This window comes from Myxocyprinus asiaticus, chromosome 23 (assembly GCF_019703515.2).
Source record: "Myxocyprinus asiaticus isolate MX2 ecotype Aquarium Trade chromosome 23, UBuf_Myxa_2, whole genome shotgun sequence".
Classification (NCBI taxonomy): Eukaryota; Metazoa; Chordata; class Actinopteri; order Cypriniformes; family Catostomidae; genus Myxocyprinus; species Myxocyprinus asiaticus.
In genome coordinates, this window is record NC_059366.1 from 2,270,413 (window position 1) to 2,287,352 (window position 16,940).

At 38.8% G+C, this 16,940-nt stretch overlaps 1 protein-coding gene across 5 annotated transcripts in view; it reads left to right on the forward strand.

Annotated features, from left to right (window-relative positions):
- tp53bp2a (tumor protein p53 binding protein, 2a) overlaps positions 1 to 13,143 on the forward strand; it is a 120,445-nt gene extending 107,302 nt beyond the window's left edge. For all 5 annotated transcript variants that reach the window (XM_051650873.1, XM_051650874.1, XM_051650875.1 and 2 more), the window contains 5 exons: positions 2,940 to 3,075; positions 3,232 to 3,367; positions 9,534 to 9,700; positions 10,118 to 10,317; positions 11,487 to 13,143. In XM_051650873.1, coding sequence (XP_051506833.1) covers positions 2,940 to 3,075; positions 3,232 to 3,367; positions 9,534 to 9,700; positions 10,118 to 10,317; positions 11,487 to 11,528 — 681 coding nt within the window. In that variant the 3' untranslated portion in view covers positions 11,529 to 13,143. The remainder of the gene's footprint in view (positions 1 to 2,939; positions 3,076 to 3,231; positions 3,368 to 9,533; positions 9,701 to 10,117; positions 10,318 to 11,486) is intronic.
- The last annotated feature ends 3,797 nt before the right edge of the window (positions 13,144 to 16,940 follow it).

The window sequence follows — 16,940 nt, forward strand, 5'->3', positions numbered from 1 at the left end:
CGATGTCCTTCATAAAGTCAATGGAATGAGTAAGTTATTGTGTGACACTGTCTATGCAGCCGAGTGGACCTGACTTGTTTAACATTCACTTGACTGTCCGAGGAAACTAGGCACCCTTTTTGTTTCTTTTTGTGCTGGTTCTGCTTAGCGGCTGGAGTATGTTTTGTAGAACACGCCTTCGGAACACTTACAGGTGCATCTCAATAAATTAGAATGTCGTGGAAAAGTTCATTTATTTCAGTAATTCAACTCAAATTGTGAAACTCGTGTATTAAATAAATTCAGTGCACACAGACTGAAGTAGTTTAAGTCTTTGGTTCTTTTAATTGTGATGATTTTGGTTCACATTTAACAAAAACCCACCAATTCACTATCTCAAAAAATTAGAATATGGTGACATGCCAATCAGCTAATCAACTCAAAACACCTGCAAAGGTTTCCTGAGCCTTCAAAATGGTCTCTCAGTTTGGTTCACTAGGCTACACAATCATGGGGAAGACTGCTGATCTGACAGTTGTCCAGAAGACAATCACTGACACCCTTCACAAGGAGGGTAAGCCACAAACATTCATTGCCAAAGAAGCTGGCTGTTCACAGAGTGCTGTATCCAAGCATGTTAACAGAAAGTTGACTGGAAGTAAAAAGTGTGGAAGAAAAAGATGCACAACCAACCGAGAGAACCGCAGCCTTATGAGGATTGACAAGCAAAATCGATTCAAGAATTTGGGTGAACTTCACAAGGAATGGTCTCAAGGCATCAAGAGCCACCACACACAGACGTGTCAAGGAATTTGGCTACAGTTGTCGTATTCCTCTTGTTAAGCCACTCCTGAACCACAGACAACGTCAGAGGCGTCTTACCTGGGCTAAGGAGAAGAAGAACTGGTTCAAAGTCCTCTTTTCAGATGAGAGCAAGTTTTATATTTCATTTGGAAACCAAGGTCCTAGAGTCTGGAGGAAGGGTGGAGAAGCTCATAGCCCAAGTTGCTTGAAGTCCAGTGTTAAGTTTCCACAGTCTGTGATGATTTGGGGTGCAATGTCATCTGCTGGTGTCGGTCCATTGTGTTTTTTGAAAACCAAAGTCACTGCACCCGTTTACCAAGAAATTTTGGAGCACTTCATGCTTCCTTCTGCTGACCAGCTTTTTAAAGACGCTGATTTCATTTTCCAGCAGGATTTGGCACCTGCCCACACTACCAAAAGCACCAAAAGTTGGTTAAATGACCATGGTGTTGGTGTGCTTGACTGGCCAGCAAACTCACCAGACCTGAACCCCATAGAGAATCTATGGGATATTGTCAAGAGGAAAATGAGAAACAAGAGACCAAAAAATGCAGATGAGCTGAAGGCCACTGTCAAAGAAACCTGGGCTTCCATACCACCTCAGCAGTGCCACAAACTGATCACCTCCATGCCACGCTGAATTGAGGCAGTAATTAAAGCAAAAAGTAGCCCCTACCAAGTATTGAGTACATATACAGTAAATGAACGTACTTTCCAGAAGGCCAACAATTCACTAAAAATGTTTTTTTTTTATTGGTCTTATGATGTATTCTAATTTTTTGAGATAGTGAATTGGTGGGTTTTTGTTAAATGTGAGCCAAAATCATCACAATTAAAAGAACCAAAGACTTAAACTACTTCAGTCTGTGTGCATTGAATTTATTTAATACACGAGTTTCACAATTTGAGTTGAATTACTGAAATAAATGAACTTTTCCACGACATTCTAATTTATTGAGATGCACCTGTATGTGGATGAATGTACACGTCTTTCTGTTTATCCCGCCTATTGGCTGGAGTTTATTTTATAGATTATTTTCTGTTGTGTAATTCTATCCTTAAAACATTATCCTTTTTTTGCATGATCAGTCATATTTTCTATATCAATGCCAGAATTTCACAATTTCTGCCAGAGTAGGCAAACTTTTGAGCACATCTGTATATGTATATACACACACACACACACACACACACACATATATATATATATATATATATATATATATATATATATATATATATATATGTGTGTGTGTGTGTGTATATATATACATATACAGATTATATATATATATATATAATTTATTTATGGGGTGGAATGGAATGTTCGTGGGAGGGGTTTAATGTGAATAATTGATTCCATATTTTATGTTGTGTTTGTATGTTTTATGATTGAATCAATACAAAATAGTTAATAACAAGACAGTAAAATGGGAGAAGATGTCAAATTTACTGTCACTCTCTCAGCAGCTGTAATAGAAACCCTTTGCAGCTGTGGTAATTCATTTTTTAAAACTAATTCCAGGGTAATATAACACAAAGCATAATGTTTTAAAGTTACACTCAATATTTAAAAAATGTATAATATAAAACAAATTGTGAGATTTACACTGATAAATAAGGCGGAAACGCGTCATCACAGTCTGTGAAAAAGGTCTATTCTGAAAACTTGGTAAAGGATTTAGTTGAGCAGTGATTAATGTGTATTTTGAATTTGGTAGTGTAACTTAATTCTAGACAAGTTGCAATAATTTTCAATGTTCATTTATTTTGAGTTTTGAAAAGAAAGACAATGGTGGGTGCAGGGGGGAGAGCAGAGATAATTTTATGATTTTATCATAAATGTAAATAATAGTGCATTATTAATAGTGCATATTGAGTAGTGAGAGAAAATAAATGTATAAGATGCTGTTTATTAGAGATAATGAGGACATTATTTTTCTTGGATGACAGTTTTTGGCTAAGTTGTTAACAAGTTTGTGTATATGAGCTTTTAATGTTAGATGATCAAGGCTAAGGCCAGGGAGTATATGTAATTTTGTGTAATGGTAAGTGGTTAATCTGAGATGGAAGTAGGTTTTTGCACTTAAATATCCTTGCTAGGGGATTAATTAAAGCATAGCTTCAGTTTTTCTTTTTTTGTCTTGTCTGTGCAGGGTAAGAGGACAAATCTGCGTAAAGCTGGATCTGAGCGCATTGACCACAACATGAGAGTGCGATTTAATCCTCTGGCACTGTTACTGGACTCATCTCTGGAGGGAGAGTTTGATCTGGTGCAAAGGGTCATATATGAGGAAAGTTACATTCAAAGTTTAAAACTTAAAACAGTTGTGTGTATGTGTAATGTGGATTGTGATTGATTAGTCTTTTTTAGTAGTTTGTCATGAATTCAAGAATATAGCTGTAATGTAGCAAATACAACAAGGATTTTTTTTTCATTAACAAAACAGGTTGAAGATCCGAGTGAGCCTAATGATGAGGGAATCACTGCCCTTCATAATGCAGTCTGTGCTGGTCATACAGAGATTGTTAAATTCCTGGTTCAGTTTGGAGTCAATGTTAATGCTGCTGACAGCGACGGGTGGTAAGTACTGATTCATTAGTTAGTTGTCTATGAAATTCAATGTTTAGCTCAAATTTACACATAGGAGTGTTTGTTTTCGTAAGTGTTTGTTTTCTCACAGAAGCTTTACAGAGTCTTGTTCACAAGAGCATCATCATCTTTCTCTTATTAGTAAGACATGGATTTAGAACTTGTGCAGTTTTGAGCTTGAAAACTACAATATGCAACAGCTACAATAACTAACAGCAATTCATGTTGTTGGGATTAAAGTTGAATGAGTGCATGGAGGCTATCAGTAGTGTTGCCAGATTCGTTCGACATTTTCCAGCCCAAAACCCTGCCCCGAAGCATAAAAAACCACCCAAATAGTGTATATGAAAATGAAATGCATATTAGCCATAATACTACAGCATTGCCTTACTACAACCCTGACAACACAATTAAGCGACGCAAAGATGGAAAAAACCTTTCCATTTACCCATTTTTCTTTATTCACACATATAAACAAACACACACACACAGAAAAGGAACAAATATGCTGCCCTGGGATTTCAAGAAGCCAAATAATGAAAGTTCCTATGCCATTGTGCCATGATTGCAGTTTGCCATTCAATAGGCCTATTTTTTAAATTAATATGTCATAAAAATTTTATGTATATTCTGTCCTACCTTTTTACACTGTTATGGCTCATTCCAAATTCCAAGAAAACTGTAAATCTTTGTAGTCATTTAAGGTGAATTCACAAATACACAGAACAAAGTTTCTAGACAGCTGTCGTGGACGTAATACAGCTGATTTTCAATCATTCCGTGTTCCTGTGTGCACATCCATAAGTCAAGAAAGAGCAGCAAATTCAAGAGTCACTTTTAAGGGGAGTCACATGACACCATGCAATGGTCAGACGTGTGAACGGCGAGCTCTGCGCACTTTGCTAGTTTTTCATTCTTTTTGTGTCGTAAACTGGTGAGATTCGATACACCCTGTTCCATAACTGTTCTGTGAGGTCAATATGTCAAAGAATTCAAAATCCTCGAGCTCTGGAGACAATAAAAGACACTTACGTGCTCAAGCTGACACCCCAAATGGGCCGCAGACCAGGGACTCGGTTTGGACGGTGCGGCAGGAGAGATTCGGCGTCAGCTGTCCAGCATGTGGTGATGCTGGCGAAGGTCGTAGCAGACTTGGAGGAACTTGCAGTAATACGTCGATCGATCACTTCCATGGAGACGAAATTCACTGAGTTGGTTACAAGATTGGGGGATGTCGAGAAACGGATCGATTATCTGGAGTCATCGGATTAGCTGCTAATCCACTAGCAACCAAAGTAGATTTGGAGCGCGTTTGGGAAAAACTGGAAGACCTTGAGAATCGTAATCGGCGAAACAACGTCGGAATTGTTGGAATTCCTGAGAACGAAGAAGGCAGAGATATGGTGAAATTCCTAGACGAGCTCTTCCAGAGTTTGCTCGACATAACAGACCATAAGCTGGAAATTGAGCGAGCTCACAGAGTCCCAACTCGGAGATCCGCTGAGGGAGACAGGCCCCGATCAATTCGGGCCAAATTTCTGAGATCATCCGAGATGAGAGATCTCATGTTACACGAGGCGAGGAGTAAAGGAAGGCTTTCTTGAAAGAACCACAGCATTTTCTTGTTCCCCCAGACTTTGTGAATCTGATGAGAGAAACACGATCGATTCAAGGAATACAAGAAACTCTTACATCAACGGCACACAATGACTCATAGACCCTATGAAGGATATCGCATGCTGGGGACAAGTAAACACTCTACAGCTAGACATTAAAATATTGTCAAAAATTTTGGCTAACCGATTAGTAAAATTAAGACATCTCTTATACATACAGATCAGGTGGGGTTTATTCGGGGCCGCAGCTCTTGTGTGGTCAGTGGTGAATGATCAGACTCTGGTCGCGACCATTTTACTTGATGCTGCAAAGAAGTTTAATATGGTAGAATGGGATTATCTTTTTAAGATTTTGGAAATATATGGGTTCGGGAATACTTTTATTGTATTGATTAAGTTACTTTATAGACACCTGATAGCAGCGGTACAAACAAATGGATTAATTTCAGATTATTTCAGTCTGGATAGGGGCACCCGGCAGGGTTGCCCTCTTTCCCCATTATTGTTCTGTTTTGCCCTGGTTGCCATTAGCAGCCACGATAAGAAGGGAAGATGATTTTCCAGGGGTGGTGGTGGGAGCTGTGTTGCATAAGCTTTTGCTTTACGCAGATGATATTTTATTATTCGTCTCTGACCCCACTAGATCTATGCCTTGCCTCCACAGAATTATTAATTGCTTTTCTAAATTCTCAGGATTTCTAGGTTCTGAGATTGGTCTAAATCCGAAGCTTTGGCTCTGACAGCATATTGCCCAGTAACGGCTTTCCAGCCGGGTGCCTTCCAATGGCCCAAACAGGGCATTAAGTATTTGGGCATTTTATTCCCAGCAAATTTGTCTGATTTAGTCAGAGTTAATTTTGATCCCTTAATAAAAAGGTTTTCAAGCGATGTGGACAGGTGGGCTTCATTACATTTATCTATGATTGGGAAGGTTAATGTTATTAAAATAAATTGTATTCCAAAATTTAACCAACAGCTACAATCTCTCCCTGTAGATGTCCCCCTCCCTTATTTCAAGCAATTTGATAGCATAGCGAAGACCTTAATTTGGAATGGTAAGGTCCTAGATTACATTTTAATAAATTACATAGGCCGATTGACAAAGGTGGGCTAGGCCTACCCAAGATTTTATTTTATTGTTATGCATTCAGTCTCAGACGTTTGGCTCATTGATCGCTTCCACCTGAGGGAGCCCCTCCCTGGTTTTGTATTGAACAGGAAGTTCTTGCCCCTATTTCGCCATTGCAAAGCCTTTCTATCAAACTAACCGGAGAAGTTAAGTCACACCCCGTTATCTCACATTTGCACGTGGTTTGGACAAAAGTGTCCAGAGTGTTTAATTCGGACATTTATTTTAATGTTTCCTCAAGCATATGGCTGAACCTAAAATTATACATTGATAAGTCCCCTTTTTGCTGGTCAGAGTGGATTGTGAGGAGGGTTACTACACTCGGTGACCTATATGAGACTGGAGTGTTGAGATCTTTTGAAAATTTGGTTCAACATTTTGGGATTCCCAGATCTCATTTCTATAGATATTTACAGCTGCACCACCTGCTCTGTATTGTTTTTGGGAGTAGTATACACCCCCCTAAAGCGGCAGATACTCTGGGAGGGGTGATTACTGCTTTTAGAAAAAGTCATGAGGCATCAGTGTATTACTCCCTGTTAATTCAGAGTCTGGGGGACAGAGCTCTAATTTCTATAAGAGATTATGGGAGAAAGATTTAAACTTGGTATTGGAGGAGAGAGTGTGGGCTAGGATTCTAAAATGTCAAATCTGTGTCTAGAGATGCAAGGGTTCACCTTATGCAATTCCAGATTTTACATATATTCTATTGGACCCCCTCTAAATTGTATAGACTTGGTCTTAAAGACACACCCACCTGCTGGCGATGCCAATCGGAGTAGGGAATAATCGTGGAGGATTGGGTCTAACCAGTGTTATGGTCGCCAGACAGGTGATTGAGGGGTTGGAAGTCGGCTGGAGCGCCCCCATTTCAGGAGTGGTGCTTGGAGATGGGGAGGGTGGCGGCTTTAGAAGAAGGGTCATATACAAGACTGGGGAATTTGGATTTGTTTGTTGGGAAATGGGGTAGATACTTGGCATTCTTGGAGGGTTCTCGGGGTGGAACAGTGGAGAGAGAGGGGTAGTTATTAATGTGTGTGATTTGTTTTATTTTTTATTTATTTTATTTTTTTTATTAGTTGTTTTTGTTTTCTTTTGTATATGCTCATGTATGACCACAGGGGTGTTTGTTGAGGGTCAGGGTGGGGTTGGGGAGGGGGTAGTGGGTGTTAAAAGTTGATTCTGTGTATTTATGTTTTGCTTTTCTATTTGAATAAAAATGTTAATCATTAAAAAAAAGTCACTTTTAAGTCGTGTTACTTTATGATTCTACTGCCTATGATCACCATGAGTGCTAACTTCAGGATATATCCCACAGTGTTCTCAACAGCATTAAACTTCTAGCCAAAAGGCATCAGTGGCCTGTTCATGGGAGAAACTCAAAGTTTTCTCCAAGAAAATCTCCACAGATACGTACTAGCATTAACCACCACTTGATATCTGGGTAATTTCCAAATTTTCGATATGTTCTCTTACATTGTTACCGCTTTTTCCACACTGGTTATCAGCACCTTATTTAACACCAAGGCAGGGAATTACTGTTCCTGTGAAAAAAATATGTTCACAGTCTAATCAGATCCCTTAGACTATGATCTGTCTACTAAAAAATAGCTTTGGCTCAACTATGGTCAGATTTAGAGAAGAAATTTGCTGTAACAGAAAAATCCACAACCAACCAAGTAACTATGAAGCGATATTTCTTATTTGTTTGCTGGCGTAATTTGGAAGGCAGTATGCTTAGTGCTTTCTAAAATCATGAGTCTCATCTTCTTGGCAACCATGTGTTTACTCTGAGAAGAACCAAATCTTTTATCATACTTGATATGTGATGCACGCTGAGAGAAAATGTGATCAATTTGAGTTGGAAGTCACAATGGGCCATTTTTGAAAATTTGGTCAAACATTTTGTATATATTTTTAAGAATATCACTAAAAGCACTACAATGTAATATTAATACTTTTTAACATTAACATACAGTATGAGTTATTATATTTGATAATAAAAAAAGCCCCAGTCATCCTGTTCAGTCATGATTACAATTATTGGGTAGAACTTTACAATAAGGTTACATTTGTTAACATTAGTTAACAAGAACTAACAATTAACAGTATCTTTTTTTAGAGCAGTTATTAATCTTTGTTAATGTAAGTTAATAAAAATTAAATTGTTCATTGTTAGTTCATGATGTTAACTAATGTTAACAAATGGAAGCTTATTGTAAAGTGTTACCAGTTATTTGTTGTAGGAGCCTGTTTAATAAACTCTTTAAAATGTACAGCATTTGTTAAAGTTACACATTTATTATACATTTTATTAGCAAGGCATTTTCATCCACAGAACTGCCACTCACTGGTTGCTTTTTGTTTCTCGCACCATTCTCTATACACTCTAGAGACTGTTGCGAGTGAAAATGCTCAAGCCAGCCCGTCTGGCACCAACAATCATGCTATGGTCTAAATCACTGAGGTCACATTTTTCCCCATTCTAATGGTTGATGTGAACACTAACTGAAGCTCCTGACCCCTATCTGCTTGATTGTATACATTACACTGCTGCCACAGGATTGACTGATTAGATAATCACATGAATAAGTAGATGTACATGTGTACATAATAAAGTGGACAGTAAGTGTATATAACCACCTGCCTAATAGTGTGTAGATCCCCCTCGTGCAGCCAAAACAGCACCTACCCGCATCTCAGAATAGCATTCTGAGATGCTATTCTTCTCAACACAATTGTACAGAGCTGTTATCTGAGTTACCGTAGACTTTGTCAGTTCGAACCAGTCTGGCACTTCTCTGTTGACCTCTCTCATCAACAAGGCATTTCCGTCCACAGAACTGCCTCTCAATGGATGTTTTTTGTTTTTGGCACATTCAGAGTGAATTCTAGAGACTGTTGTGTGTGAAAATCCCAGGAGATCAGCAGCTACAAAAATACTCAAACCAGCCCATCTGGCACCAACAATCATGCCACGGTCCAAATCACTGAGATCACATTTTTCCCCATTCTGATGGTTGATGTGAACATTAACTGAAGCTCCTGACGCGTATATGCATGATTGTATGCACTGCACTGCTGCCACATGGGCTGGTTTGAGTATATCTGTAACTGCTGATCTCCTGGGATTTTCACACGCAACAGTCTCTAGAATTTACTCAGAATGGGGCCAAAAACAAAAACATCCAGTGAGGGGCAGTTCTGCGGATGGAAACGCCTTGTTGATGAGAGAGGTTAACAGAGAATGGCCAGACTGGTTCGAACTGACAAAGTCTACGGTAACTCAGATAAACCGCTCTGTACAACTGTGGTTAGAAGAATAGCATCTCAGAATGCTATTCTAAGAAATGGAAAATGTTGTTTGTGAGTTCAGTTCAACTCAGTTTTGTTGTGTGTGTGTGTGTTGTAGGACTCCTCTGCACTGTGCTGCCTCCTGTAATAATGTGCAGGTGTGTAAGTTCCTGGTGGAGTCTGGGGCAGCGGTGTTTGCTATGACCTACAGTGACTTGCAGACTGCAGCTGATAAGTGTGAGGAGATGGAAGAAGGCTACACCCACTGCTCTCAGTTCCTCTATGGTGTGTGACCAAGTGTCTGTCTATTAATTCTCTATTTTAAAAATTGGATTGGATGAGCCGTTTTTGAAGCCATTGTAAAAGCTGAATGTGCACCTCTGCTGAATATCAGTTAAATTCTATATTAATGTGGCAAGTTGCTACAAACCATAAACTGTTTCACAGCCTACAGTTAGAATATTGAGTGATTTTACTTGGCTAAAGAATTGTTTATTGTGACTATTACATTATTACATTGTGAATGTCTTATCACATTGCCGTCACCACTGTTTTATAAAAGTAATAAGTCACTTATAAGGCTGTGTAATACTGAGATTTTTACCATCAACATCACTTAGCTGTGGTGGAGTCGCTGGAACACACAGACTTTTATGGATTATTGCTTCAATAACTAATTTCAGTTCTGTTATGTTTATTCAGGTGTGCAGGAGAAGATGGGCATTATGAATAGAGGGGTAGTGTACGGACTGTGGGACTTCGAGAGCGAACAGGGCGATGAGCTGCTATTCAGTGAGGGCGACTGCATGACTATACTCCGCAGGGAGGATGAGGAAGAGACTGAGTGGTGGTGGGCACGCACAGGTGACAGGGAGGGCTATGTACCCAGAAACCTGCTGGGGGTAAGTGACATGTTATGCTCAGTAGTTGAAGAAATAGTTCCCCCAGAAATTACAATTCTGCAACAATGACCTTCCTGTCGTTCCAAACCCATATGACTTACTGTCTTCATGCAACAGATTTTAATGAGGAACAACGCTAAATGTAGGTTACTATTCAGACAAAATCTTGAGTCTGTTGCACATTCATGAGAATGCATGAGAGCTTGTGAATGTTGTGAAGAAGCTTTCCTCTTGCATTCTCATGAACGCTCAAAGGACGTCGACTTTCACAGAAGTTTCAAGTTGTTTCTCACCAAAGCCTACCGAAGTTTTCTGAAGACTTGGGATATGACACACAACTTTATAATACTTTTGAGTCCTTTTTGAAGCTTGAAAGTGGTCACAATCCACTCCTCTTGTATTGAAAAGAGGGACAAGGACATTCTTTAAAGTTTATTTTTTTCTGCATTCCACGGAAGAAAAGATTAATGAATTTTTCTTAGGTTTTTAAATAGGGTAGACTGGCGCTAGTTGTCACAGGGTAAGGTTTATTTTTTGTCAATTTTTGTATTGGCATAATGTCTTTTCTGCAAAGCTGTTGAAATTTTCCACCGTTATTGCCCAGGAAAAAAAGACAATAGCAGGGCATGTTGTCACACTGGGAACCTGCTGTTTACTTGCACTGAATGGGAAAAAGAGCCTAAAATATTGATGAGATGGCGAGTATGAAGGCATGGGCTGCAAGTTGATGTTTTAATTTATTTCATAATTATGTTTTTGGTCCATGCTTCCCACTGCAATCTGAGACTTGTAGTCGCCTAATCAAAATATCAAAGGTGACAAGCTAGAGTCATGTAGTTTGCGCTAGGCTTTACCCAACAGATTTAGCAAAAATATCATATGATAATTGTTTAGTTTGAAGAATAGACTTAATTAATTATTCAATTTTTTCAATGAGGCGTTTGAGACATACTGTACGAAACCGCTGCTAGAAAAAAAACAAATTTATGTAATTGGTCTTTTGACTCAAAAAATCTTCTAGTTACTGAGATATAACTCCTATGACAACTTCCCCGCTTGACAACTAGCCCTTTGGTCTCATTGGTCTTTAATGAAATTGTGATCATTTTTTATTATTATTATTATTATTCTTTTTTTATTCTTTTTTTATTTTTTTTCTCCCTCAATAGTTGTATCCAAGAATTAAACCTCGCCAAAGAAGTCTGGCTTAAATCCAGTGAGGTGAACAAAGACTGCCATCCTGATGGATCAAAAGAGAGAGGACAACCACAAAGGATAGTCAAATGATGTACACCACAAATGAACTTGATCATGGAGAAGTTTTTAGGACCATTGACATATTTTGTCTAATTTGAAATAGTTTTTGTAAACTATTAAGACCTTTTACCTTTTTATGCAGTTTTTTTTTTTTCAATAACTGTTGATGTTACGGTGATGGTCACTCTGGTGTCTGGTTTGTTTTCACAATAGAATACAATTAGATTATTATAATTTACAATATGTTCTAATATAAAGACTTTTTCACAAAAGCTTTTGGTACATTTTTCATTTTTACAGGTTGTTTTTATATATATTTTATAACTCTGCCTGTGCTATTCAGTGATTTATTTCACACATTGTGCTGAAGACATGAACATTATTTTAATGATTTTGGTCATGTGCACAATGTAAAGTTTACCAACTGAAATTAAATGGCTTGTTTATGGGCCATTGAACTAAATTTGCTGGACATCTGTGCATGCCTGTTAGAATAAGGGGAATTTCTTGCCAATTACTTTAAAAGCCAATGATTCAAGATATTGAAAAGTGGGCTGGAAGTCTTTGAATCAAGACCCATGTAGTTCTGCTGGTGTAACAGTACAATGCTAACTTTATTTTTCATTATCTGAAGTGCCGGTACTTTTTTGACAGTCTATTTTTAAGGCTGTGTTCTAATTAAGAATCATTTACTGGTTTCAGAGAATTGCAAAAGCCTCAGTTTCTGCCCAGTCATGTGCTTCACTTCACATGTCAGAATGTGCGAATGCAGACTTGATGAATTAATGGATGTTTGCAAACATTTGCAAACATTTTAACATTACATTTTATATATATCCTGTCATACAAGTAGAATAAATAACACAAAATAATTACAGCAGTAAAAAGTTGCCACATACAATTCTGTTTATACAGTATATGTACATTATTTTATTATCACATTAAATCATGTTGACACTTTGATATGTGAATGATATTATCAGTGGGTGAAAATTAAGACTTAACTATGCTTTATCTGTCCACATCAAATTTAAACTACATAAATTGGGCGTGTGGGTGCTTCATGCACCCTCGGGTTTATGCCTGATTTACGTTTTACTAACCACCAGATGATGTTCAATACTCCTGATGCTTTAAATCTTTTCTCGGCACAATCGGGAAAGCTTCAGAGCCCATTCCTAGTACACATTATACCCACAATTTTTAAAAACATTAAAGTTTAAAAAGTAGCTAACTGTTTCCAGCTAAAAAACACCAACCAGAGTTATTTAGCCCAAGACATAGCACTTGGTAGAAATTGGAACACCCAATGGTGCATGTGGAAAAGGAAGTCCTGTCTTACAGGTATAAGAACCAATCACTTTTTACATAGAGACATCGCCTGTCAGTCATGCGCATTAACTGGACCAGCCTGAAAAATGGCATTGTTATCATTGTTGTCATGCACATTAGCTGGACCAGCTTGAAAAATACAATTGTTTCCATTGTTGTCAGATTTTTTTTTTTTTTATAAATACAACCCCAAGTTGGAACAGAATGTAAAGTGCCAATAAAAGCAAAAAGGAGTAATTTGTAAATGTACATTTACTTGTATTCAAACAAAAACAGTATAAAGACAAGGTACTTCATGTTTTCCCTAATCAACTGCATTACTTTTTTAAAAACAATTTTTTATTATTAACAATTTTATTGATTCCAAACATAAAAACATACAAACACAACATAAAAAATGGAATCATTTATTAAACCCCCTCCCCCGAACATCACGGATGCTAATGGTTCCAGGGCAAGAGAGAACAATAATGGGGAAAGAGGGCAAACCTGCCGGGTGCCCCTATCCACAGTAAAATAATCTGAAATTAATCCATTTGTTTGTACCGATGCTACCGGGTGTCTATAAAATAACTTAATCCATTCAATAAAAGTATTCCCGAACCGTACATTTCCAAAATTAGTGCAACAATCAAACCCCGAATTTCTTCAGAACAAAACAAACACAAAAAAGAAAAAAAAAAAAAGAAAAACCCCACGCTCGACAGCGCTAACTGGCGTCAATCCCTCTAAACTCAAACAGTCTATGTACGCTTACGAAAGCCCACACGACAACTTTGTCATTGGATTTGCTCAAATCCAGTGTTTCTATACAAATTTTGTGATGGAGTTACACAACAAAAGATAATCTATAAAACAAACTCCAGCCAATAGGCAGAACCAGCACAGAAAAAAAAGGCGCTCAATTTCCTGGGAGAGTCAAACGAATGTTCAGTGAGCCGGCTCTACATTCGGCTGCTACATGAGTGCAACAAATGACCTCATCACAATGTCTTCCAAGAAATACTCCACAAAACAAACTCCAGCCGATAGGAGGCATAAGCACAGTAATAAGCACAAAGAATGTGCAGATTCATCCACAAAACAGTAGGAGCGTTACTCCACAAAACAAACTCCAGCCGCTAGGCGGAACCATCATATAAAAAAATAAAATAAAAAAAAAGACTCAAAGAGTCAAGTGTTCAGTATGTCAGTCCACTGGGCTGCAACGTGAGTACCACAACATAACTTACTCACTCCATTGACTTTATGAATGACAACGCTTGCTGTGGGCATGTGAATGTTTTACAGCCATTTAACCCCCACCCTAACCCTCCAGAGCTTGAGGATTTTGAATTCTTTGACATATTGTCCTCCTAGAACAGTTATGGAACAGAGTGTACCGAATTTCACTGGTTTATATCTTTAAAAGTGATAAAACTAGCAAAGTGTGCAGAGCTCGCCGTTCACACGTCCGATCCTCACATGGTGTCACGTGACTCTCTCCTCCAGATGTTATTGAACTTTACCGAGAACCGTTACACCCCTAGTCTACACTAATGGCACTTGCTATTTGATTATTAAAATAACAACAAAAAATCATATCTCTCTTTCTTCTGTGGTAGCTTTTATTCTACTCTAGCTACTCTTAGAAGTTGGCAGTGTGATACTGCAGATATTGTTGTCATTTGTATGCCATATGTTCCTAATTTATAAGTCACTTTGGAAAAAACTTATGTTAAATGACTAAATGTAGATCTCAGCTGTACTTTTACTCACATCATCAACTCTGTTCATTTTTGTACACGTTTTGCACACTTCAGTAAATACAGTTGTCACTACCTAAATTTATTTGGAGTAAATTTGATTGTAGAATGCGGTTTTCACTCTGTCAATAACTCCGTCACATCCAGTACCGAGTAAACCGAAACAGGCCAAGCCCTCTGGTGGCCAAATAGGGTACACCAAAATGGCCGAGAATTCCGGTAACCGTCCCTAGGGAGAGTATGTTATCCACTCAGCAGCCACCCGCTGGCTCCCGTACCGGCCTGGGGAATACTCTGCCCCTTCCCTCCAAACAAGAGGCTCCCCCAGCAGCCACAGTACACCCCTTCAGCCCCGAGGGGCATGGAGCAAAAGATTCAGGCGGACAAATCTTACACAAGCCCCAGATGCTGGCTACCAGCTCCATCTATTTCATGTACACACAGCAGCCCACAACTGTCAAAACAGCCACAGGGCATGCAGGGATCACTGAGCCGAGCCAAGAACTACAGCAAACTTCACCAGTGGTGAGGTTTTAATTCATGTTTGTCACAGTATTCATGTGTGTTTGATTTTCTGTAATCGCAGTTGTCCTCATAGATGAGCTATCTAGAGAATAGATGTTTTTTATAAAAGCGTTTCTGTGCTGATGTCATTTATCAACTCTAAAAATATGTTTGTACTACATTTGTCCATTGTCTGTATTTAGCCCCTAAATCAAAGTATTTATATTATGAAAATTTAGGAATAGAAAGTGCATAAATAAATTACATAAATCTTCTTTCTGCTCCCTTACCCATAGCACTAGGTGTGGGTAAAAAAATAGATTTTCCAATTCATCATTTCATTTGAAGGATTCCAACTGAAGTAAATATCTCGTATATACAGCCAAATTTTGCATAATGCTCAGATTTAACTCACTAGTAATTTGAGTAGTATAGGAATGAAGTTCAGCACGGAGATCCTTTCACTGCTTGTTTAGATTAAAAGTTTGGTTTGAATGTTCTGTGGAATGTGTTTTCAAAGATGAGAAAAATGCAATCCATTTGTCACTGAATAAAGTTTCTCTTTATACCCTTTCTGTTGTTTACAGGCAGTGGTTGATAAAAAAAAAAGAAAAAAAAAAGAAACAATTCTTAGAGGCGATTCTTTTGGAGTAATTTCTCCAGAATTCCCTTTTTTTGGGGGGGGAATTCCCAATGTGCTTTTTAAGTCCTTGTGGTCGTGTAGTGATTCGCCTCAGTCTGAGTGGCGGAGGATGAATCCCAGTTGTCTGAGACCGTCAACATGCGCATCTTATTACGTGATTTGTTGAGTGTGTTGCCACGGAGACAAAGCGCGTGTGGAGGCTTCACGCTCAACTCACCACGCGCCCCACTGAGAACGAACCACATTATAGCGACCACGAGGAGGTTACCCCATATGACTCTACCCTCCCTAGCAACCGGGCCAATTTGGTTGCTCAGGAGACCTGGCTGGAGTCACTCAGCACACCCTGGGATTCGAATTAGCGAACTCCAGGAGTGGTAGCCAGTGTATTTTACCACTGAGCTACCCAGGCCCCCTATGAATTCCCTTCCTTTTAAATGAAACATGACTTCACACTAATTTCACTCAGTGGCAGCAATACAATGCAAAAGAAAGCATTAGCAGTCAAAATGCATCATTGCGGGGGTCACGTGATGCCATGCAAGGAGCAGACATGTGAGCGACGAGCTCTGCGCACTTTGCTGAATTTTTGATTATTCTCATGTTATAATCTGGTGAAATTTGAAACACCCAGTTACACATTTGTCCTTTGTTGCAAAAAATGGCAAAGAAGTCAAAATCCTCGGGCTCTGGAGACATTAAAAGACACTTACATGTTCAGGATGAGAGCCCCGACAGGCCTACAGACCGGGGACTCGATCTGGATGGTGCAGCGGGAGAGGAGATCCAGCGTCAGTTGTCCAACATTTCGGTGATGTTGACGAAGATTCTTGCTGACTTGGAGGATTTCGCTGTAATACGTCGATCGATTACGGCGATGGAAATAAAATTCTCTGAGTTAAGTACAAGAGTGACTGATGTTGAAAAACGAATCGATTTTCTGGAATCCTCGGAGAGGGAATTAACCGCTAATCCACCCACGACCAAAGCTGATTTGGAACATCTCCTTGAAAAGCTTGAAGATCTTGAGAATAGAAGCCACAGGAATAATGTTGGAATTGTTGGAATTCCGGAGCATGAGGAGGGCAGAGATATGGTGAAATTCCTAGATGAGTTTTTCCCGAGTCTGCTCGACATAACAG